The 22,605-nt window shown below is 53.3% G+C and overlaps 6 protein-coding genes across 6 annotated transcripts; 1 reads left to right on the forward strand and 5 right to left on the reverse strand.

Annotated features, from left to right (window-relative positions):
* Positions 1–46: 46 nt before the first annotated feature.
* On the reverse strand, positions 47–4,436 carry STEHIDRAFT_148424 (uncharacterized protein). The gene is made up of 2 exons (XM_007306408.1): positions 2,156–4,436; positions 47–2,086 (listed from the first exon to the last, which is right to left on the reverse strand). The coding sequence occupies exons 1-2, from the start codon at positions 4,388–4,390 to the stop codon at positions 413–415; spliced, it is 3,909 nt and encodes a 1,302-aa protein (XP_007306470.1). The 5' UTR covers positions 4,391–4,436; the 3' UTR covers positions 47–412.
* Positions 4,437–4,560: 124 nt separating this feature from the next.
* STEHIDRAFT_148425 (uncharacterized protein) lies at positions 4,561–6,234 on the reverse strand (the record flags this gene model as incomplete). The annotated part of the gene is made up of 3 exons (XM_007306409.1): positions 5,503–6,234; positions 5,323–5,405; positions 4,561–4,856 (listed from the first exon to the last, which is right to left on the reverse strand). Coding segments are annotated over exons 1-3 (1,032 nt in total), but the record flags the coding sequence as incomplete, so codon positions are not given.
* Positions 6,235–7,013: 779 nt separating this feature from the next.
* Positions 7,014–11,639, reverse strand: STEHIDRAFT_82249 (uncharacterized protein). Its single transcript, XM_007306275.1, has 7 exons — positions 11,455–11,639; positions 11,223–11,386; positions 10,786–11,039; positions 10,566–10,724; positions 8,735–8,860; positions 8,452–8,624; positions 7,014–7,638 (listed from the first exon to the last, which is right to left on the reverse strand). The coding sequence occupies exons 1-7, from the start codon at positions 11,589–11,591 to the stop codon at positions 7,458–7,460; spliced, it is 1,194 nt and encodes a 397-aa protein (XP_007306337.1). The 5' UTR covers positions 11,592–11,639; the 3' UTR covers positions 7,014–7,457.
* Positions 11,640–12,356: 717 nt separating this feature from the next.
* Positions 12,357–13,817, forward strand: STEHIDRAFT_123142 (uncharacterized protein; the record flags this gene model as incomplete). Its single annotated transcript, XM_007306410.1, has 4 exons — positions 12,357–12,610; positions 12,699–12,808; positions 12,901–12,978; positions 13,041–13,817. Coding segments are annotated over exons 1-4 (505 nt in total), but the record flags the coding sequence as incomplete, so codon positions are not given.
* Positions 13,818–16,242: 2,425 nt separating this feature from the next.
* STEHIDRAFT_61388 (CyP450 monooxygenase) lies at positions 16,243–18,594 on the reverse strand (the record flags this gene model as incomplete). The annotated part of the gene is made up of 12 exons (XM_007306243.1): positions 16,243–16,333; positions 16,399–16,545; positions 16,607–16,732; positions 16,870–16,951; positions 17,019–17,208; positions 17,271–17,312; positions 17,384–17,485; positions 17,558–17,673; positions 17,730–17,878; positions 17,943–18,134; positions 18,190–18,319; positions 18,387–18,594. 12 exons carry the CDS (start codon positions 18,592–18,594, stop codon positions 16,243–16,245), a joined length of 1,575 nt encoding a protein of 524 aa, XP_007306305.1.
* A 2,223-nt stretch (positions 18,595–20,817) lies between these two features.
* STEHIDRAFT_29938 (fungal pheromone STE3G-protein-coupled receptor) lies at positions 20,818–22,025 on the reverse strand (the record flags this gene model as incomplete). The annotated part of the gene is made up of 5 exons (XM_007306207.1): positions 20,818–21,254; positions 21,311–21,448; positions 21,510–21,689; positions 21,763–21,885; positions 21,950–22,025. Coding segments are annotated over 5 exons (954 nt in total), but the record flags the coding sequence as incomplete, so codon positions are not given.
* Between the last annotated feature and the right edge of the window lie 580 nt (positions 22,026–22,605).

Genomic DNA, 22,605 nt, shown 5'->3' on the forward strand with positions numbered 1-22,605 from the left:
AATGCGAGAGAATGGAGAATGATGAGCAATGCTTGCGGAGTGAGAAGGGGAAGGAAATTCCATGCGATATATGTATGCCTTGAGTTGAATGCGTTGAATTTGTGAATGTATGCATGCGAGAGAACAAGAGAGACCCAGGAAACAATGAAGTGGGTGTACCGTCGAAAAGAGGAGAGGGGTGATCATAGTAGGTATTGGGGTTGCATATAGTGATCAAGACAATAAAATGAGAGAGCAAAACGGAGGATTCAAAATGCGATACGGTACCATGAGACCAGTCAGCCACGGGGAGCACTCGTTGAGCAGAGAACACAAGCAGAACAAAGAGAGAAGAAAATCCACAAATAATAGAAACAAACCCGACTTTCACGACCCATTGGACAGATAGACAGACATTCTTGCCACCAACACCTCACCGCGGCCCTCCATCCCAACTGGCCCTCTTGCGCTTATTATCCCTCCCCCCAGCTCCCTTCTTCACCAACAAATCGTTCGGCGACACCGCGCTCTGCCCCCTCTGATGCATCTGTAATTTCCCCGGCGCCACACCGACACCAACACCCGAACCCACAGCCCGTCCTCCACCACGGAATCCATCACCAACGGCACTACCACTACCCACAAGCCCATCCTCCGGATCCACATCCCGCGCACCCATAGCCGTCGTAGGCCTAACGATAGTAAACGGCGCCCCCAAAGCCTTCGGAGCCACACACCCGATCCCGTTCCTCCCCATCCCACTAAGACTGAAGCCCATCGACTTTGGCTCCGCGAAGGCGTACGTCGGCTGTTGTTGCTGTTGCTGTTGCTGGTTCTGAGCCTGCGCCTGCGATGCATGAGCATGAGCCAACTGCGGCGAATAACTCGACGGTCCCAAGCCCATCCACGCCGACGTCGAAAGGGACGAGCCTGACGAAGTCGAAGCCGAAGAAGACGACGCGAGATCCAACGCGAGCCCCGTCCTCGACTCTTCCGTCGCCGTCGCCACCGCGTCGCTCATCACGACCGGCGAGCCCCAATAATGCAGATCCAAGAACGGCACCTCGTTCGCATCGGCACCACCACCACCACCACCACCACCACCGCTTCCACCACCTCCGCTAGCGACCGCGTTGTTGTATCCACCACCGGTCATCCCGGACAACGGATACGCACCGAACCCGAATATCGAGCCCAGCGCGTTACTCGAGCTCGAGCCATCGAGACCGGCACCGACACCATAGCCGGAGGAAGAAGTCGACGTGCGCCATGGATCGCCTTGCAGGAGCGCGTGGAGGGCAGATTCGGCGGCTGCGGGCGAGCCGGGGTTGAGCGTCGGGCACGCATTGAGGTCGAGCGAGAGCGAACGGGTAGGCGTGAGCGGTGCATGGAGGGGTTGAGGCTGGTGAGGCTGCTGTTGTTGTTGAGACTGGGACTGGACCTGAGACTGGGACTGAGATTGGGACTGGGATTGTGGGATGTGCGAGGCTTGGGCTTGGGACTGCGACAGGAACGGCGCTTGCTGCGTCTGAGGCTGCGAATAAAGACTGGGGAGTGTGTGGTGGGTGAATGAGGGCGTCATAGACCCATGCTGATGTCTCGAGCTCGTCGAGGCCATCGCGAACCTATGTTCCGGCGGCGGAACACTCAACGACCTATTATTTCCCCCACCGCCGCCCGTATGCTGATGCGCGCCCCTCTGACGATGAAGACTATGATGCGCACGCACAGGCGTCCCAGGCGGCGTATCCGCCTGTTCCCCATCTCCCTCGCCGCGTCCCGCTCCAAGTCCAGCCACCCCATCATCTCCATCATCGCCCGCATCCGAGAGTGCAGACGAAGAAGACGAAAGGCCGCGAATCTCGTCCGATGTCTGTCGCGGAAGCCGGACATCCACTCCAGGTAGATCGTCCTGCTGAATCTTGACCGGCGACTCCGTCAACATCCGCACCTCTTCTCCTCCTCCTTCCTGGCCTCCAGGACCAGCCTCCACGCCGTCCATGTCGACGTCTCCTTGGCCTACCACGGCCGAGTCCGCGACGGGATCGTCCAGCGAGATCGCAGTGAGCTCGATCTCGTCGATACCAGGCAGGGCGGGGTTGTGAAGCTGCACAAGAAAAAGACAAAAAAATCAGCACCCAATCCTCCTCCTCTTCCTCAAAAAAAAAAGACTCACCGCCGCCGCACTCCCCCCATTCGCGCCCCCTCCCCCCGAACTCGTCGTATTCCCACCTGTACTCGCCCTTCCTCCCCCGGGTCCCCCAAACCCGCCCAACCCAAACAGCCCCAACCCCCCATACGTCTCCATCCCCCCAGCAAACCCACTCATCGAATACTGTGGCTGATGCGTCCTCGCCCCGAATATCAAATCGCCCGCATAGTTCGAATGATGCGTGAACCCTCTCCCCGCTCCATTCCCTCCCGCTCCTCCTCCCGCACCACCATACGCGCCTCCCGCACCACCAGACCCACTTGGAGGACCATAATAATTCGCGGCACCGACAGCGGACGCACTCCCGGATAATGCCTGTCCGCCCCACGCCTCCGGATCCGAAAACGTCGAATGCCTATCCGCATCGAAATCATAATCATTATCCCACCCATCTATGCCCCCCTCCGACACCGCAGAAGCAGAAGCCGACGCAGAAGGGAACGAAGAGTCATTGACGAGCCAGGAGGACGAGATCGCGCTATTCGACGCCGCGGACTGCGAGTTCGAATAGAAACTGTCCGATGTCGCGTTCGCCTCCGAGCCTCCTCCTCCATGATGACCATGATGAGAGTGATGATGGTGGTGATGGTGGTTGGACGGGTGGTTCGGATGATTATGGCTCGCGGACGGATACAACAAATCATACCGATCCATAACCCCCTGCTGTTCCTCCTGATCATGAAACCCCGGCATCCCGAGCCCTAGGCCAAGTCCGAGCCCGAGTCCCAAGTGCGCGTAGTGCTGCTGGAGCTGGTTGTTGAAGTTCAGGTTGTTCAGGTTCGCGAAGCTGAAGGGGGAGGAGAGGAAGGGGGACGAGGAGGATTGTTGGCCCGGGGAGGAGGGGGAGGCGTGGAAGTAGGATGGGGGTGAGCTGCTAGAGGCGGAAGCAGAAGAAGCAGAGGAGGGGTTGGCGTTGTTGGTGTTGGTGTTGTTGGAGGTGTTGTTGGTGGCGGTGGCGGTGGCACCAGCGGGTGGATGAGTGGCGGTCGAGGGATCAAGACGAGGATTCGAAGACATCCAATCCGAAGGTCCCCACGCACTCTTCCCAATCATCATATTACCACCACCATTCCCATTCCCATTCCCACTACCACCATTCCCGCCCACCCCAGACTCCGACAACGCCCTCTTCAAATACGGCTCATCGAACATATACTCCCCATTCGCACCTGCACCTCCCGCAGCGGAAGTCGCATACTCCCCCGCATTCAACGGCGTATCCAAAGAATTCGACATCGGCGTGTCCGCCGCCGCACTGTTCACAACGCCAGACGAAGACCAGACCCCCGCAGCCGCCGCCGTTGAGATATTCGGATGCGAATGCGAATGCGAGTGCGAGTGTGAGTGTGAATGGGAGTGTGAATGGGAGTGAGAGTGGGATAAGTCAGGCAGGCTCGACAAAGGATCCGAGAGCGGGTCCGTGATAGACGACGCAGAATCAAGCGAGAGCGGTTCCATAGCGTGCATATCGACCTCTATCGAATCGAGCGGAGAGGGATCGAGGACTTCGAGATCCGCATCATCGACGTAGAAATCAACGTCGTTGGACGTGGAGGGGACGTCGTTGTGCGTGTGCGATTTCGAGGTGGGGATGGTGTACGCGAGTGGTTGACGAGTCTGCTGCTGCTGATGGGGAGGGGGATAGGAGGTCTGATGATGATATTGCTGCCCGCTCCGCCTAGGCATCCTCGGCACCGAATGCGACGTCTTCCTCGTCCTCGTTCTCGGTGCTTTATACTCATCATCATCATCATCGTCATCCTCTTCCTCTTCCTCATCCTCCTCATCTTCATCATCTTCATCATCCCGTAACCCCTCCTCGTCCGAACTATCTCGACCCCGACCCCGATCCCGCCCCTCATCCTCACTACACGTCGCACTCTGCGGCACACTCTTCGTTCCACCTCTCAAAAAACCCTGAGTCGTATGTCGTCTCTTCCTCCTCGCCCTCGCCGCCGGTCCCGGTCCGCTCTCCATCCCTCCCATCCCCGTCTCCATCTCCACCACCATCTCTCGTACCTCGTGGATCTGTTCGTCCGTCTTCGACCGCCCTACTCTCTTCTTCTGCTGTTGCTGTTGTTGCGTCGCTCGGCCGAGAGTGGTGGTGGTGGCGTTGGTGTGGGATGTGGATGTGGCCCCGAGGGTGGCAGCAGTCGCGATCTTGAACTGCATCTGCTGTCCCCCTTGTCCTTGTCCCATCGTCGTCCCAAACCCCTGTTGCCCCGTATTAATCCCCGTCACCCCCACCCCAAAACCCTGCCCTTGTCCTCCATTCACACTGCCCACCCCCGCCGCACCTGCCCCCACCCCACCCACCCCACCCAACACCCCCTCCCTCCTCCCCTTCACATTCCTCGGCTTATACCCCGCCTTCATATACAAATCCGGAAACGCATTCCGAAACCGATCCCTCAAATCCGTGCTCCTCCTCCCCTGCCCTTTAAACACCGGATCCTTCACAATCGCAGCCCACACCGTTCCGTGCCTCTCATACCCCGCTTTGAGGGCACGATCTTCCTCTGGGGTGAATGGGCGCCGCTTTTTGGAACGTGTTTTTTCGAAGATGGAGGTGCCGTCGGGGAGGGAAGAACGGATTTTGGTGGAGAGGTGGGTTTTGGCGTTGGGGTAGTGTTGTTTGTAGGCGTCGGGGAAGTAGGTGCGGAATCTGGGTGGGTGGGTGGGTGGGTGGAGTGAAGGGTGGGTGAAGGGTGGGTGGAGTGGGTGGAGGGTGGATATAGATAGTATAGGATAGAGAGAGGGATTTATTAGTTAGTTATTCATCCATCGAGAGAATAGGGGCAGCGAGAAAGACGAGGTCGTGTGCGAGTACGAGTACGTGTGGCGTAGACATTAGACGCGCTAACATGTACGCCCCATGCCTGCGCGTGCAACACACAGCACATCGCGGCCTGCTACTAACAACGTGGAACGCGGAAGCACGCGCCACATAGGGATGTGATGTAGACGCAGGCTGGACTCGGAACTGAGACAAGACAAGACGCGGCTATTCGCGGTCTGCGGGCTGATGATACGCGAACCCTCTGCCCTCGAGACAATCCAGCGCAGTGCAGTTGTCGGAATAGAAGAGAAGAGTACAAGAGAGATAGAAGAGAGATGGAAAGGGAACGTACCTGTCTTTGAGATCGACGGGCGAGCGATGGTCGAATTCGAGTGACTTGTCGTTCAAGATCGCCTTCCAGTTCCCCACACCATGCTACACAGACACGAGCACGATGAGATAATGATAAATGATAATGAAAGAAGAACAACGACGCGTCAGGAAGAGAAAGAGAAAAAGAATAAAGACATACGCGATTACACCCTTCAACCAACATCTGCGTCTCCTCCATCGTCCACTTCTTCCTCATCTTCTTCTCCGCCCCCGTCCCCACACTCCCACTCCCACTCCCCGCCACACCCGTACCCACATTCACCGCCCCACCCGTCAGCCTCTCAGCATCCGCCGCTTTCGACCCCTCGCCACTCTCCAACTTCCTCACCTTCCCCTTCCTCTCCATGACCAAACTCTCCGCCCTCTCTCTCTGTTCCCTCCCCGCCACGGCATCAGCTTTCGTCCCCGTGGCGCTCGTGCTCTCAAACACGGACGTGTCGTCCCTGAACGTCCATGGCTGGACTTGACGCGGTGACGACGGCAATGCGAGCGAGACTCTTCGTTGTTTCGTCGTTGACGGTCTCGACACCGTGCCCGTGCCACCCGTGGCTGTCATAGTAGCAGTAGTCGCGGTGGTCGTGGTCGTGGTCGCAGTAGGTGGAGCAGACACAGACGATGAGGATGAGGATGGTGGTACGTGTGCGGATGAATGTGGTGGTGCGTGTGTGGAGGATGGGGGTGGGAAGGGAGCGGTAAACGAGAAGGTAGCGGAAGTGGGTAGACTCCGGGGAAGACCCTTCGCAGGTCGCTGGTGTTGTTGCTGTTGTTCGAGCGTAGTCGTCGATTGAGACATATCAGCCTTCGGTCCTGTTTGGCGTTGTCGATATCCAATGTCAAATGGTAAGGATTCAAAAAGTCAGAAAGTCAGAACTCAGAACTGAGATAGTCAGAGCTCGAAGAGGATGGGGAGGATGGGATGGAAAGGAAAGGAGAGAAGGGGAACGCAGCGAAGTCAAGGCGGTTTTGTATGAATGGAGAAACGGACGGAGAGGGAGGATGGATTACCGTTTCCGGACTCGAACGGGGGTATGGACCTCTATGGACGCAGAACGCAGTTTGAATTCGATTGGGGATTCTGTGACACCGATATCAATGAGGTGACGCGGACACGCCCTGTCCTGCGTACCAGAAAGAAAAAGAAATTGCACGAAGGTCACGAGCAAGTTTCCTTTCCTTCGACGCTGCGACAAGACCGAGAACGAAGGCCGTCCCGATCAGGAAGGATGGGTATTCAGCCGGCTCTCCTGCCGAAAGAAGTTGCATCAGCATCATGGCAGAGGCATGTTCACCTCTCCTCCTCCTTGCCACTCTCAACTTGGCCATCGCTCTCCACTTATCCGCATCAATCACTGGTGGCACAGTACCATTCACAAACTCGCCGCTTGCTCGTGCACGACACAGCCTTTTGCCTCGACACGACCCCTCCGTCATTTCCCCGCACGTCCATCTCTCACATATTGCATAGTGCTACATCTCTCACATAGTATAGTGCATCTTAGATACCATGTACTATGTACGACAGTCACAATCTCGAATAAATCGAGAATCGAGGCAGCACCCGATCTCCGACTCCGTTCCAATTCGGGCTTCAGGTTCAGATTTATGCCAGTGTTCAGATTCAGATTCAGATCCACTCGCTCTCCTCATTGCACTGAGTTATCTTAAACCACTCAACCGACCAACCAAGGTCAAGTAAAGAAAATACATACGAGCACTCTCAGGCTGGAATCTATGTCAAGCAAAGCTGCTTCTGCTTCCAAACCCAAACCCAAAGTTATATGACCGTGAGCGCGACCTGCCATACATACCCATTCTAATTCCTGAACACAGTCCGACCGTACGCGATCACGGTCCACACAAATCTGCAAGAAAGAACGCCAATCCTCCACTGTCCAACGCCCATCGTTCGTTCACGTCCAAACCTTACGGTAATACACATCTGACATCTCGCCCTTTTCCCGTCTCTTTATCGCCACCGCCACCTTACTCATCCACCCACCCACCAATTCAATCCTCCACCACCCCCCTCCTCCGCCTCCTCCCTCTTCTGCTCCTTCTAGTCCACTAGTCCACTCCAATTACAACATACCCCCCTTACGCACCAACCAACAACTCCGGCGCGATCCTCTCCTCCACCCCATGCAACTTCTCATTCCAAACCTGCAGCCTCTTCGCCAGCAAGCCGATCTGTTCCCTCGATAACACGCGCGGCTGGACCCAGCTGATTGTCGCTTTGGAGTCGACTTGGTCGATGGAGCCGCGGATGAGTTTTAAGCTGTTTCGTTTCGTTTGTGTGCGGTTTTTATGGTGGTTTGTGGTGGATGGTGGAGGGAGGAGGGAGTGTGGCGAGTGGCGTACGACCATCCGACAATCCACCGAACAAAAAAGAAAGAAAAAAAATCATCAGCAAACAATTCCAATTCCAATTCACACCTTCATCTCATCCCCATCCATCCAAAAATAAACACCAAAGAAATTCACAATCCGCAAACCCGAACACGCCCCCCCAAATCGCGATAAGCAACCACGAGCATGGCCATGTAAGGACCTCCCTCACGCTTCAACACCTCGACACCTCAACGCTTCATATCGCACGATCGCATCCCGCAATCTCTCGAAGCTCTCACGCCCGCATCTGACATCTTGCCTCTAACGAAGACTGGCAAAGGACCAAAGATGCCGTCATCCTCCCCCGCGGCTGGCTGGCTGGATGTGACGTCGATTAGAGGCTGCAGTTGCCTCCTGCCTCCTGGCAAGTACTATATCATCATCATCTCATTATCACCATCACATTCAAAGCGTACGCCGAGTGCGCGAATTATGAACGTGGGGGACATCAGATTCAGATCATGATCATTTGCACATCGACGCAATGACGACGCTTTGTCTTTCGCACAATCATGAGCCATGAACTATTGGTTATTGGCTAGTTGGGCGATAGCGTCATTGTCCACACGAGAGACAACCCGGCCATTCACGCAGCCAACCAACCAACTAAAAGATGATGGACATCCCGGAACAAAGAAAGCCAAGCAAAAAAGACACAGAAAGAGAGAGAGAGAGAGAAACCACAAAGCAAAGAACGCACCTCAAAGCCTTCATAATCAAATGCTCGACCTCGTCCAACGGCAGCCTCGTCTCCTCCGCGATCGTCTGGAAGCTCATCGTCCTATCATACGCGTCCCTCCTGAACACGGACTCGATGAGCGCCATCAGACAGATCTTCTGCCTCAGGAACGGGTAGTTCTCTTGCAGGATCGGCTACGCCACATACACACACACGCCACACAAACAAGTCACAAAAGAAATTAGAAAAAAATCAGCCCGAATAGAACATTGGGTGGAAGGAAGGAAGAGGGAGCCAAACGCACCTCCTTAGGGAACAACGGTGCCAACGCCTCAAACTTGCCGATGTTCCCCTCGTTGAACGTGAACAGCAGCCTCTTGATCCACTCATGCGGCGTCCCGTCCAGCGCGTCCAAAATCGGGTGCATCAGCTGCGTTTCCCATTAGACCGTACATCGAAACGGTAAATTTGATCCAGGTGCGGTCAGTTCCAGGTATCAGTGAGCGGAGATTTTCAGGTCGTGGGAGCCGTCCGTGGTGGTTGATTTCGTTGTTTTGGTTTAGGCGACGCGAATGCAGGATAGTCGAGCGAGCGAGTGGACGGATGGAGAGACGGACGAACGTTTGAACAAAGTTCAAGGTTCAAGGTTCAGCGATTGCAAAACAACAGAAAGTGATCGGTGCAGGAACGGCGAGCGACGATGGATAGGCGTTGGCGTTCGCGTTCGCGTTCGCATCCAATCCAATTCCAATCCAATCAAGCGTCGAAAAGGTACCGAGTCGCGATAGGTCCAGGTTTTTGAATGTGGTCGATTGAATGTGGAAGGTCGGCCGGCAGGTTCGAATAGATATGAGGATACACGTCGAGGCCAGGCGAGACGAGGAGGCAGTGTGGACCAAGAAGAGAATGACACGCCCGTCCGACCCGATACGATACGACCCAACGCGCGAACGACACGACACGCAAATGCCCGACCCGAGGGTAGCCGTGTCCGATTTGACAATTGAGGGTAAAGAGTCGACGGTCGATCGAGAATTGAGAGGTTGTCCATCCGGAAGCGTCCGACACAAGAAAGGCATTCGCAACCGAGATAGTCGACGTGGAGGTGAACGTGAACATGCAGGGAAGAAAGAAAATGGTGTGGCAAGGTCAGTTAGAGTTTACGGGTGTGATCTCGGGAAAACACAGAAATGGAGAGAAGCACGGGAGGGAAGCGAGTCGAAACGCAGAAGAAGACGCCAGAAAGATAAAGGAGACTTGACGAAACTCAGGGAGGGAAACAGAAGCAGAAGAAGAGGATGAAGGAAGGCCTCGAGGGAAGGGTCGATCTGGGGAGTGATCGACGTTAAAATAAAAGCAAAAGTGAAAGTGACGGCAGAGCGGGCTCGCCCACACCGACTCCGGGGGTTCTCCTCGAATTCCGAGGACTGTTTAATAGCACCGAAAATGAAAGACTAAAGCTAAGCCAAAACCAATCGTAAATTGGGAAACGCTATCACAACTCAAATTCGAATTTCCAAAGGTAGCAAAGCAACCACGAAAAGCATAATGAACCACAAGCTTATTACGCCCGAGTTGAAGCGTCATATTGCAACCACGCCAGCGGATAGATCTCTCCGCCAGTAGCGGCATATCTAAAATCCGACATAAGTCGCAAAGTACGCGACAGAAGGTGAGGCAATTCAGAGGCGGGGCTTGCACGTAAGCATAAGCGTAAGTATCACCGACATTAAACGCGGTGAACCTTGCCGCGAGTCTCACGCGCGGTTGAACAGAATACACCACACAGGACAAACAAATGGTATCGCAGTGAAAGGAATCAGTTGGATGAAAGCATCCGGATACGCAGAGGCTACGACCAAGGATGTGAATCGTCGCAGTGAGGCACAGAAAACAAACGTGCGATACAAGTTGCTTTTTCTCCGAGCTTCATCCCAAATGAGGGGAAGAAAACTAACGCATTCAAGCTTTGATGTCACCAAAGCAAAAACATACGCCTCGCCTTGATCGTGCAAAGCAGAAGGGACGACACAGATTATTCTCGTCCAGATCGCACTTGCGCATTGAGATTTCGACCATGCCAGGAACCCCAAAAACCGAAAGAAGAGGAGCAAGTAAGGAAGATGAAAACTCACCAACTCTCCAAAGTTGTAGATCGTGTCCCCAAGGAATGCTGAGATCCCAAGATCGTGTGCACGCAGAAGACGCTCCTCCGCCGACATATCCGCTTGTATGTCAACGCATGCGAGGTAGAGCAGGGAGTTGCGGTAGTACGGCGCATATTCTGCTTTTGCCTATCAGATTCAATCAAGCAGTCACATCTGTTAGTTAGCAACGCCCCTGCTCCAATCATACCGTCAAGTAGAGGCTTGCCTTGTAGTAATCCGCCGCCACACTGTAATACGCCGCATTCACGCTATTCTCCACACCTGATAGTTCATCAAGAATCTTCCAGGCAGCATCGATGTCGGTTTTGGTTCCCTCAATATCACCGTAGGATAGTTTGGCGTGGGCGAGTGTGGCGAGGAGAAGGACATGAGCCTCAGGCGAGGCGTCGGTGTCGATTCGAGAGAGGAGGTCGGTCAGGAAGGCGATGTGCTGGGCAGGGTCTGCGAGCAAAGACAGCGGAGAAGTAGTGAGTTATACTGGCAAAGTGAATGACGCTACTGGGTATGGGGTAGTAGTGGAGCACTGTCCTCCAGACATTCCCCGCTTGGTTCGGGCGGGCGCCACAACCGAACCCTGATCCCTGCAGAACCGAGTAGCTTAGAGAAGACGAAATAGTAACGCACTGTCAATATCTCTTGACACCTTCACCCCCATCTCCACAAAGCGGAGCGCGTTTAGCCGCGACTCGAAATCCCTGACGAATCGGTCGAAGACATCTACTCGGTAAGGCTGCGAGAGTGGGTGGTCGAAGAATTGGGCGAGCTTGCCCGTGAGCTGATGCCATAGCCTGCAGTGATGTAAATATTCGAGTGATCAGCCCAAACCACCATTTCAATTCGCGATTAACGAGCGCACTTTCTTGAGTGCAAATCTCGGAAAGACTCAAAGAATGGGTGTAGTTCTGCCGGGGTTGCAGAGAGTGCACTAGTAAGGTATTCCTCGACATCGAGCTTTGGCTGTTTCGGCTTCTCAGCTGGTATTGAAGATGACATTTTCGGACGATGTGCGGCGTGTAAAAGGAGTGCTCAGAAGGTAATTTTGTGTGGAACGATGAGCGCGATGGTGGCGTCTTGGGCGACGCGTACGCGCGTTGCGTGTTCGCTTAGCTCAGCATGCGCTGTTTGCGCGTGTTAGGATCCGAAGGTCTTGCCTATTCCAGAAGTAGCGATTGGGGGTCACTCCGCGCTGAAACGCTTTGACGGTAACACGTGTATGCATTTCCATTTACTGACGGGTTCTTGACCAATCCCCAATGGAAAGCTTCCGTTAGCCTCCGCCCGCTAACCACGCTGAAACCGCGCCGCTCGCTTCAACATCGCCGTCGGTCACAACATTCCATGAACCCTCTCGTTATCCCGAATATCTTCTGAGCATCTTTCTTCTCTGTCCCCCCTGCGCTGCCAGCTATTTACCGGGGGAAGGCTTTGCTCAACGACGAGGAAGAAGCACCGGTCGTGCGATGTCGCGCTTCCTCCACGGATATCGGTGCACAGCCTGGTTGAGTAACCCTTCAAAGCAACGCTTGGCCGCGCGAAATCCGAAGTGCGACCCTGCACAAATTGATTTGGCTCAGCTCGCCGCCTCGAGTTACGTAAATGACCAAATTGACATTTGTGCTCCTTCAGGCTTTCCCTATTCGGGCACCGTCTGCTTCCTTGGACTTCGCCTAGCGAGGACCAAGCGCGGTCATAAACCGGCCCCGCGTTTGCGAACGGTTTCACCTCTCTCTTTCTCTCTTTCACTGCTCCTTCCCATCGCTTTCCCGTGTGGCTCGTCCTTTGTCCAGTCGTGTTGTCTTTGTGCCAAGTTCCGTTAGCGTACAACACGCGTAATTTCCCGTGACTCATTGATCTCCTTGTCTTGCGTTGTTTGCCCCCGTCTCGCGCTTTGACCTTCGCTGTGCGCTAGACCACATACATCTCACTCCTCACTCCCCCCTTCCCCCATGGCTATCAGCAGAACTTTGAAGAGCAAGAAGGTCAAGACAGGAGACACGTCTTCCAAGGCCAAGGTCAGTAGATACAGCTCAACCCTGCCTTCGCATTCCGGTGTGACTCAAAGTCCACTTCGAGAGCTAATGCGTCACTTCTCAATTGCAGTCAGATATCCTGAAGCCCTTTCAGTGCCAGGATTGTGATGCTACATTTGGTCGTAAGGCAGACTGCCAGCGCCATTGGAACACGAAGCATGATCCAGATCGCAAGTCAAGGTGCGTTCTCAGTACCCCTCATCCCTCTCGTCTTTGGTCCCCCACATTTGTACTTGGGCTACGATGCTGACTCAGCGTTCCGCAACACGCAGGGAATTGGTGTGCCCTTGGGTTGGATGTGACAAAACGTTCTCCCAGAAGTCAAACTTCGAGGATCATTACAAAACGCAGTACGTTTCCTACTCCTTCAAATCTCGTCGGTGCTCTGCTTCTCACGTACTGCGGTATGCAGCATGCCACGTCACCTCACCCAGCGCCCCTGTCCCTTCTCCAAAGCATGCCCCTTCCTTTGGGTGACCCGTTCCGCTCTTTCAAAACACAAGAAGGAGTCCCACGGAAAGAACGCGGTCAAGGTTGTTCGATCGACTGACGCTCAGTCTCTCCACGCTTCAGAGACCCCCGAATTCATTTCCCCAGCCCCCTCCCCCACCCCTTCGACATCGACATCATCCGACCGACCATTATCACAATCAGTTTCGATGAGACCGCTCTTACCCAGGCCGCGTAAACTTGAATCTCTCCCTCTGGCCGTCATCTCTCATTCTCACTCTCATTCATCGTCGGCTCCGGGATATTCACCGACGACCTCCCAATCGCCCACCTCTTACGCTTCGTACTCCCCCGTATCGTCGCAGTACCCCGCTCCTATTCACACTCACCTCTGCCCTCATCATCCCGTTTGCTCTACCACATCTGGTCCGAATTCGAATGTATACCAGGCTGAACCTACCTCCGCACCACCTCACATCACTCGGTTTCCCTACCTTCCTCCTCCCCATTCTCAGTATCACCACGGAACCTACCCTCAATATCTAGCACCCCATCCTCACGCGTCGTACCCACAGACCTCAGCATCCCACCGCGAGTCTTCGACCGTGAATGCTCATTCTCAGGTACTCCCGTCGCCTCGTCAACTCTTGGCAATGCATGACCGGTCTTCCTCCTCGGAGCGCTACAACTACCACCATTACTCCCATTCTCACTCCCATCATCACCCATACAATCATTCCTCGCCTCTCTCCCCACTGGGTCTCATCCATCGCTCCTCCGCTCCTCATCTTCGCGGCACGACCTCAAGCGCGCGCTTCACAGCAAGCCAAGTCAACGAGACTCGAAGGCTGCCACCTCCCCCTTCCGCCTCTATTTCCAACGCGATCGTTCCCGCCGGTGCCGTGCGGGTGAAGCTCGAAGACGATTACGAAGAAGTCTCCCTTGACAGGTCCGCAGGCCTCTCAGGGCCAGGCAGATCGTACTCCCCGACGTTCTCCTTCGAACGCGAACGACGTCACTCCGGGGCTGGACGCCAATCCCAGTCCCAGGCGCAGTCCCGATTCCAGTACAACTACGAGCCCGACCATCATCGTCCGTCGTCATCGCACACCCTCTCGAGCACGACGTCGAACTACTCGTACTCGTACGGCCTGGGGAACGGGGCGCGGACTGCGGACACGGCGAGGACGAGCATCAGCCCTGTGCCTGCTATGGCGCAAATGTCTGGTGTGGCTCCGAGGTCCGGTGTGGGTGCTGGTATCAATGCGGGAGGTCCTCCTCGTTCGGTGTCGCCTTCCGTGAACTCGGACTACTGCAATGACCGTGATCGTGATCATGACATGGAGATGGATATGAGGCCGAGGAGTGCGGGTGGACTTGTGGGGCAGCGTTATCGTGGCCATGAGTTGGATGAGGCATTAGGGAGGAGGCCTTCGTCGAGTGGCAATATTCCGACTGGGACGAGATACGGAGCACTCAAGGCACAGGGAGAGGTTGGGTCTTCGAGGGGTGAGAGGGGTGGTGTGTGTAGGTCGTGGTCTGAGATTGTGTTGGGTCCTAGTCCGGCGACTGGATCGGGCAGCCGGACGGGAACAGCAAAACCGTCTGCTGCGGGGCGAAACCAAGGGCAGGAATCCGAGGCTGGGTCGGATACTGAGCATGGGTGTGGCACGATTACGAGGGCCAAGTCCGCATCGCCTGAGGAGAGCGACTCGGATATGGATGCGGGTACAGGGGGAAAAACTAAGGAGGAAGAGGAGGGTGGAGAGGGTGAAGATAACGGGGATATGGAGTACTGAGTGTCGAGAAGGTAGGCCTCTCATGCTGCGTTGTCCAGACTCGTCTCTTTTCTTGCGCTGCCCCGTCGGGGATCTTTCAATTCTAAAACCATATAATTACGTTCGCATGTTCATATTCATGGACTACTGCCTTTCTCCGTATCTCCTTGCTCCTTGTTGCATCATCCACTCTGTTCTCATCGCATTGTGCACTGTTTCTGAAGTACTTTAAACTTCCATTTAATTCTCGCTCAGATTCTACTCACCCTCGTCGTTCTCTGTCCATATTGCACTGTTTACATCTACACATGCATACAACATACACATTTATACATCATCTCATCCACTCCACACTGCATATTCCATTCTCCTCGTCTTCATATCTCACTTCACGTCTCACATCTTGCATACACACCGAACATCTATCTGCATACCTGCACATCATCATCTCTGACTCTCATTTGTACATTACTGTATCTATACCACGTCCATCATCTGGTTCTGGCTCTGGCTTTTTGCATTGCATATTCCTGTAGATATACCCACATTGGTCTCTTTCCCCTCACACTTCTCGCTCACAATTCATCTCGTATCATCTCGTCATCTCTTCTCACATCTTGGCTCTCTTCGGATGGACCTTATACTACACATCGTAAATCATTACTCGTTTCGGCGCCGTGCGCCTCGTTAGCCCTCCAATAATTTTTCTCTCTACCATCCCAATCAAACACATTCCATCAACCATTTCTTCGCATCATACAACTTCAAGCACCCTGCTGTACATACTCTGTCTATTTTTTTCTCCCTGCTGCTCTTCATAAGTACTGTACATACCCGTCTATTCTTGCTTGACGACCCATAACACAACACCACAAAACCGTAGTTCGAACTCCACGCTAGGCTCACAAAAATACGCTCTACATATATGACAATGCATGCTATGCTTTATGCTCCTCATTTAGCTCGGTTTAGTGTGATTTGAGGCGTGGTTCAGAATCCAGATGAGTCGAGCTTAGCACTGACACTCGGACTCGGATGTAAGGAGTTCCAGGGTGAGGCGGGTGTCACTGACGATGGTTAGAATTCATGTGGAGAGGACGCTAACGTAGCTTCAAAGGGAGTCGGAAGCATTGATCGAGACGCTAAGTTGAAGGAATTTGGAGCGAAGGCAATATACGAGGCCGCCACATACATACGTACTAGCGGCTGTAAAGGGAGATGAAGGGGAGAGCAGGTATGCAAAGCGGTGGGTAAGGGTCGGAATGAAGAGCTCAGGTTGGATTGATGCTATTACATGGCTTTTGATTCAAAAGGAGGTATAATATACCATCTTCGCCCGTTCTGGCACCGTCGATACCCTGGGACTTAGACCCTGATCCCCTTTATTTAGTTCTCCTGCCCATCTCCCGTTGACTGTATCAATTGTGAGGCTCTGTTGTCCCGCGGTAATATCGAGCATTCGAATGGAAGAGGCTGACTGGATAGATCCCTTTGTGTGAGGATTCCGCTTGGGTTATAAACGAATTTTAATAAGCTACAGACCTGAGCGCCACATCCACAGCATGTTTGCCGGACACTGGAATCTCGTTCCCGTCTTCGTCCTTCTTTTTCTCGACGGTGAGGACAGATAGAAACGAGGAAACGAAAGTGTAAAGAATCTCGTCCACGAGATGACGACCGGGACAGATCCTTTGGACCAATCAACCACGTTCCCTGGTCTGAACCAGAAATGTGAAGGAAGAATGCTCACCGGCGCCCAAAGCCAAAAGCGACGGCCATATGAGGGTCATCGTTGTACTCCCCCGAAGGTGTCAGAAAACGCTCGGGTCGAAAAGATTCAGGGTCAGGATATCTGACAGGATCGTGTAGCATAGCCCTGAGTAGAAAGAATATTGCGAGTGAAGTGAGTGGGGGCGGCACTCGAGTTGGATCGTCCTGATCTTACCATAGGTTAGCGAAGACGATGGATCCTATTCAATTTTTATGAGGCCCGTATGTTACCGATGGTATAACGCAAAATCTAAACTTAAGTGCTTACCTTTGGGGATGAAGTATCCATCGTAGACATCATCGTCTTTGGTAGCGTGCGCAATACCTATGTTTAGAAGCCGGAAAATGAGTTTCAGAAAAGTAGAAGTTGTTCATTGATTTAACATACACACCTATCTGTGTCACCAACCTCCACCTAAGGAGCTCCTTACACGTGGCTTCGATATACGGGAGTTTGCCTCGGTCATCAAGACTGGGAAGTCGTTCACGACCGACCACAGAGTCGAGTTGTGTTTGAGCACTACGCTGCACCTCCGGGTAAAGCAAAAGAGCCAGGACAAGGTTCGTCAGAGCTACGCCGGTCTGGATGCGTCGTGCGTTTGATCAGAGAATTGTTCAATACGACGAGAGATTGTCAATCTCACCGTGTCAACGCCAGCTAGAAAGGGCAGCGTCAATGACGAACACTTTAGCTTATGAACAACGAAGCAATGGGATCTGGAGAATAATATGAACCTCCGTAAAGGGAAGCAGCGACATGCTTAGTATGCTCCTGGTTCTTTTTCGAAGAGAGTTGCCCGTCTTCCTCCGCCATCATGAAGCTATGGCGACTCAGCGAAGGCTCAGCCGTACCATCCGACTAGATCATCGTACGCAGTGTTCAGATGGTAACTAGACGGTTCGGGACTCAGAAAAGGGACAGAATACGTACAATGCTCTTTTTGACGAAGTCGAATGGCTCCTCTCTGATTTCTAGTCCTAGGCGCCTGACTTCGTCGACGTAACGCATCTTGCCAATCCCAGGTATCCAGGTTGGCAAATGTCTCACTTGGAACAGGAGTTAGCTCACCATGGAAGTCATAAAAGCACTGGACGGTACGCACGTATTGGAAAAACGTTTACGATACTTGAAGTTGGAGACATACTATCGATGATAGCTTCCGCGAAGGCCTCTGTCTTTGTAACATAGACATCCTTTTCGCCTTTCAGATTATACCCAAAGGCAATTGACATAATCACGCCCGTCATGAAGCTACATTCAGCATCAAAAGTTTGATCAATTCCCAGTGAGATCATACTTTGAAGTGACGACCTACTATCTCAAATGCCCTTTAAATTCATTAGGTCCGTGCAGCAACGATCTGAGCAACTCATCAACTCTACAGCGTATCATTGGGCGATATGGGATGAGGGCACTTGGTCGAAGGTATCGGTCCGCAATGCGTCGTTGGGCTCGATGATCTGGCGACTCTGGTATGAAGGTAGTGTTCCACTCATAAAGCTGCATCCTATGCATTTGGAGAATGAGGATGTGGTCCGGTGGGACATTGAGATGCGACGAACAGCTGGAGAAGGGGGATCACCGGGCGGTCAGACCATATCCTTGCTCGTCTATCCAGAAGATCTCTCGCTATGCGGGCGGAGTTGATCACGATGATAGTTTGACCCATCATGCGCAGAGACATGAGATCACCTGGATGAGAAGCCGGCGTTCAGTTGCGGGACAAAAAAAAATAACGAGTAATCCGAGAGAGACCTACCGTACTGCTTTCTGAGCCGGCCCAATCGTTCTCCATGATCGTGACTGGGGAAATCGAGAAGGTTTCCGATAATAGGCAGTTGTCTGGGCCCTGGTGGTGGAAACGCATGCTTACGAGAGGAACGCAAAGTGAAAAGTTTGAGAAACAGCAGGACAGACAAGGCAGAGGCGGCGATGTCGAGTGCGGCAAGGTACTTGGGAGAAGACATAGGCGAAAGAACAAAGTAACCAGCACACCAGACAGACAATGCACGCTTATGAGAACTTGGTGGAGCTATATGTTCTTCTATCGGCTTGATGATTGGTAAAGGAGCTCATGGTTGAAACACATGAACTATCCATGAGCGTCCCGGACGGCAACATGACCAGATAAGAAGAGCGAGCCAGTACTGTGATACCCTGGTATGCCCTTAGTTTGAAGGAGCTACGAGCTTCAGCGAAACTAATTGACGCCAGCTCGTCAGATGCTCCGCGGATAACGACGTCTGACGAGTTATTCTTCGGGACAAAGTACTCCTGCCTGCATCACGACACCAGCTGGTATCTGTTTGGGTTTGCAGCTATCAATACGACAAGGTCTTCTGCCCTCCCACTCCTGAAAACACTGAGCGTTCAGTGGGAGCAGGCACGTCCATTCAGAATTCTGGACGGGCACCTGTGAAAGCTCAGAAGTTCGTTAGAGGGCAAGGTGATGTGGCACCCGCGTGCGTGTAGTCGATACGCCATGGCATTGGGGGCAAGCGCCGGGAAGACTTGAGAAGAGTGAAGGAAGATGCACTAGATGGTCGAGGAATTAGACGTGGAAAGGCCAGGATCGGTGGTGGGGGCGTCGGAGCGGAGAGTCAAGGCGTCGTTGGTGACATTCATCATGCCGAGTCGTCGTAGTGAACAAGTGATGGCTGACGGAAGGAGATCTAAGCACGAGATTCAAGCGGAAGAAAATCCTGACGGAGGTAAATCTGTGCAGTAACTTGAAGCGGTAAAGGAGGTACTTTAGGGCAGAAGGAGGTTCAACAAAGTCGGAAGTAAATTTTCACAGCCGGCGGTCTGGTATGTAGTTGTCACGTACTACTTACAGTGAGGGAGTCCTAGTGTGCGTCGCTGGCTCATATTGCGTCCTCAGCAGGAGGAACTTGGAATGAGCGAAGGGAGAGGAGTTTGGGTGTTGGGTGCGTTCCGAACGACCAACTCACGCCACAATTGTTGTGTAAAAATTGTCAGAAAACAGTCTCACGGTGCCACACCTTGTCAAACAAAGTATCGCATCCCAGCTGAACACGCCTCACTGACATCCACCATGCGCATCACAAGATCAGGTCTAGTAAAGTTGCCAATCGGCTCATATTTTCTAGTCGTATATATTCTGTCAAGTCGTATCAACATTCTATGTGAAATGTGAGTTTAGTAGGGTACGAGTATATCTCTGTAACCATCAGGGAGAAAGCGAGTAGAGATGAGGGAGGCAGAGATACACAGTACGTGCGAGAGGAGGAGAGACGATATGTGGCTACAGTTATTCCGAGATCCGAGAGCTAACCAAACAGATACTAATGGGAACATCGATAGCACAAACACAACAAAGACGAGGTTCAACCAAGCGCAAAGGATGCCGACGCGAAGGGGTATGCCGCTATAAATTGCGGATTGGTGGCGCGGTGGGGGGTAAAAAGGGTTGCTAAAACTACAGTGGGGAATGTCAAGCCAGTCAAATTTGTGGTGAGATGAAGCGTTGATTAACCAGCGACGGGTGGAATCGAAGGATATCGCTTTTGTGGTGATCGGGAAAGTATAATGAACAATAAAAAGGAGAGACAAATCCGCCCAAAGATAAGGTTGAAAAAGAAAATTAAAGGAGTGGGAAGAATAGTTCAGACGGAGAATGAAAAGAAAAAAAAACGGATCTTAGATCGTATGCGTTGACAACGGACGCGATTCTCTTGTCGACCTCGTCGGCAGTCTAGAGGAGTCGAACGCAGCCTGTGGCCTCTGCGGGAGCTCCTTCTCGTACTCGTCCCTCAAGTGCTCAAGGTGCGACATCGAGGACGATGCCGTCGTATCTGTTGGCGACCATGGCTTCTGATCCCCCTTCTCAGGGTCAACATCCCCACGACGGCCCGTGACAGCCATGCCGAAGTTCGATGAATTCCCAGAGGTGTCGATGTTGAGGTCCCCAGTGCCGAGGTCGAAGCTGCTGTCGAGGGTCTCGCCGAGTGGGTCGTTTTTCCTCTGAGCGCTCTTGGGTAGGGGGTAGCTGGTCTTGAGGAAAGCGGGGAGTACGGATTTCTTGCCACCGGACAAATGATCGTCCCTGGACTTCGAAAAACTGTAATTGCTGCAAGAATGGAGACGCAGATCAGTACACATGCTGCGCAAACGCCCGAACACGAGGATGTGATATGTGATGTGCATTCTACGTTCTGGAATGTGACGTACCCAGAAGAAGACCCTGTAGACGACATCGAAGCGGTGGAGTACCCGAGCCTGCTCGCGACGGAAGTGTAGACCAAGCGGTAGTGTTTTCTCGCCTCATCCGCGAACCCGAAGAACGAGAAGAACACGAACGCGGCCAGGACGAGGAACCACCGGTATATCTCGAAGTTCATCACGCTGAGGGAGTCGGACCTCCACAGTACGGCGGGAATGAGTACGACGCGGCCGAAATCAGAGTGCGTGTCCGCCCAGGAGATCCAGGGGAAGACTCCGTCCTGGATGTTGACTGCGAGGGCCCAGGCGGCAAATGGAAGAGTGAGTATCTCGATGCCGCCGAGACACATCAGGCGAATGTAACGAGAGCTGTTCAGGTTGTGGCTGGCCTGAATAAGACTCTTGAAGTTCCGGCGATGCCTATAGAGCAGCAGGACCGTCTTGGCTGAAAACAATACCGATGTCAGAACAAGCCTAACTTGAGCGAGAGAAAACACGCACCGGAGTAAGTAATGGAGATCATTCCGATGACAACCGGCCAAGTGAAGATAAGGGCAATCGCGACAGGGGTCACGTAGGGGGCCGGCCAGCAGCCGACGTCCTCGACGATGTTGAAGCGGTGACCCTCGACGATAACGTCTGTACCAACAATCAGCGACGTGTCCACATCACGCTCGAGCAGCACATCTTGAAAACTTACACATGACCTGCTGAATGAGCGGTATACCAAGACCTATCGCGAGATCAATAATGATCGCCCTGCGCTTGTCCTCCGCCGTGTTCACCACGCTCTTGGCCGACGCGATCTTGTAAAGACGCCTGTTGATGCAAAGGGACGACAAAACGATACCGACATTCGAACCGATGATGATGCGGGAGGCTTATCGACCCGCGCAAAGCTCGTTAGCCGATGGAGAAAAGTCGCCATCAGGGCGTCGGGAAAAAGGACGTACAGATATCACACCATACTGGCGCCGAGTTCAACGCGTTCCCATCCCAAACGATGGAGTTGATGAACATGTTGAGGACCGGAACTCCCGTCCAAAACATGTACAGGAGGGTGCCCGTGTTCCAAGCTACAAAACGCGTCCGTCCGTGTCAAAATTGATGGCGCGTCGATAATGTCCAAAAAATGCTCACCTTCCAGGTGCCAGTAAGCGGGCACTGCGCACATGACGAACGCGATAAAAGAAAAGGCAGAGAAAACATGGTTCGGAGGCTCAAACGGTGCGAGGGTTGAAGATGACATCCTGGATAGGCTGTGCGGTGCGGTGTGATTGGTGTCGGGTTGTGGAGTTGTGTGTTGATGTCGAGTTGACGCTCTCAAGTGCCAGCTAAGGAGATTGCGTCGAGCGGGATGATCTGTCGCGCGCGTGGGGGCGGGACAGATAGCCTCGCAGCGGGTCGAAAGGGGGCAGACTCGCGGGAAGGCAGTGAAGAAGGAAGAAAAAACCAAGAGGCATGCAGCGGAGCGCCAGTCTTATGAGCGAAATCGCGCAGAGATTGTGCCTTCTGCACGAAAGCGTCCAACTCCCTTGTATTTTGTCAAAGTTCGAAGGTTCTCGGCTATTCAAATGTCGAGTCCGTACTTTTCTCATGGACCGGCACTTCATAGGGTGCCCTAGCTTCGGTTGCGTAAGAGGGGTCGTCAAGAAGTCTCTTTGAAGCTACTCAAACGAGCCGAGGAACTCGACCCAGTTTGGGACACACCTTGGAAATTGCCCTATTGGGCCGTTCGGGATCACGTCAGAATATGAAATTCCAGCGGTAAATGCATCCGGAAGTGCGAATTCTCG

Source organism: Stereum hirsutum (genome assembly GCF_000264905.1).
Source record: "Stereum hirsutum FP-91666 SS1 unplaced genomic scaffold STEHIscaffold_11, whole genome shotgun sequence".
NCBI classification, from domain to species: Eukaryota; Fungi; Basidiomycota; class Agaricomycetes; order Russulales; family Stereaceae; genus Stereum; species Stereum hirsutum.

Excerpts from the sequence above, each read along its gene's own strand:
- STEHIDRAFT_148424 (XM_007306408.1), bottom strand. The coding sequence starts at position 4,390 with ATGGGACAAGGACAAGGGGGACAGCAGATGCAGTTCAAGATCGCGACT. Across the intron at positions 2,087-2,155 it reads ATGGGGGGAGTGCGGCGGCG|CTTCACAACCCCGCCCTGCC; the intron begins GTGAGTCTTTTT and ends TTTCTTGTGCAG.
- STEHIDRAFT_82249 (XM_007306275.1), bottom strand. The coding sequence starts at position 11,591 with ATGTCATCTTCAATACCAGCTGAGAAGCCGAAACAGCCAAAGCTCGAT. Across the intron at positions 10,725-10,785 it reads AGGCAAGCCTCTACTTGACG|GCAAAAGCAGAATATGCGCC; the intron begins GTATGATTGGAG and ends TGAATCTGATAG. Across the intron at positions 8,625-8,734 it reads CACCGTTGTTCCCTAAGGAG|CCGATCCTGCAAGAGAACTA; the intron begins GTGCGTTTGGCT and ends TATGTGGCGTAG.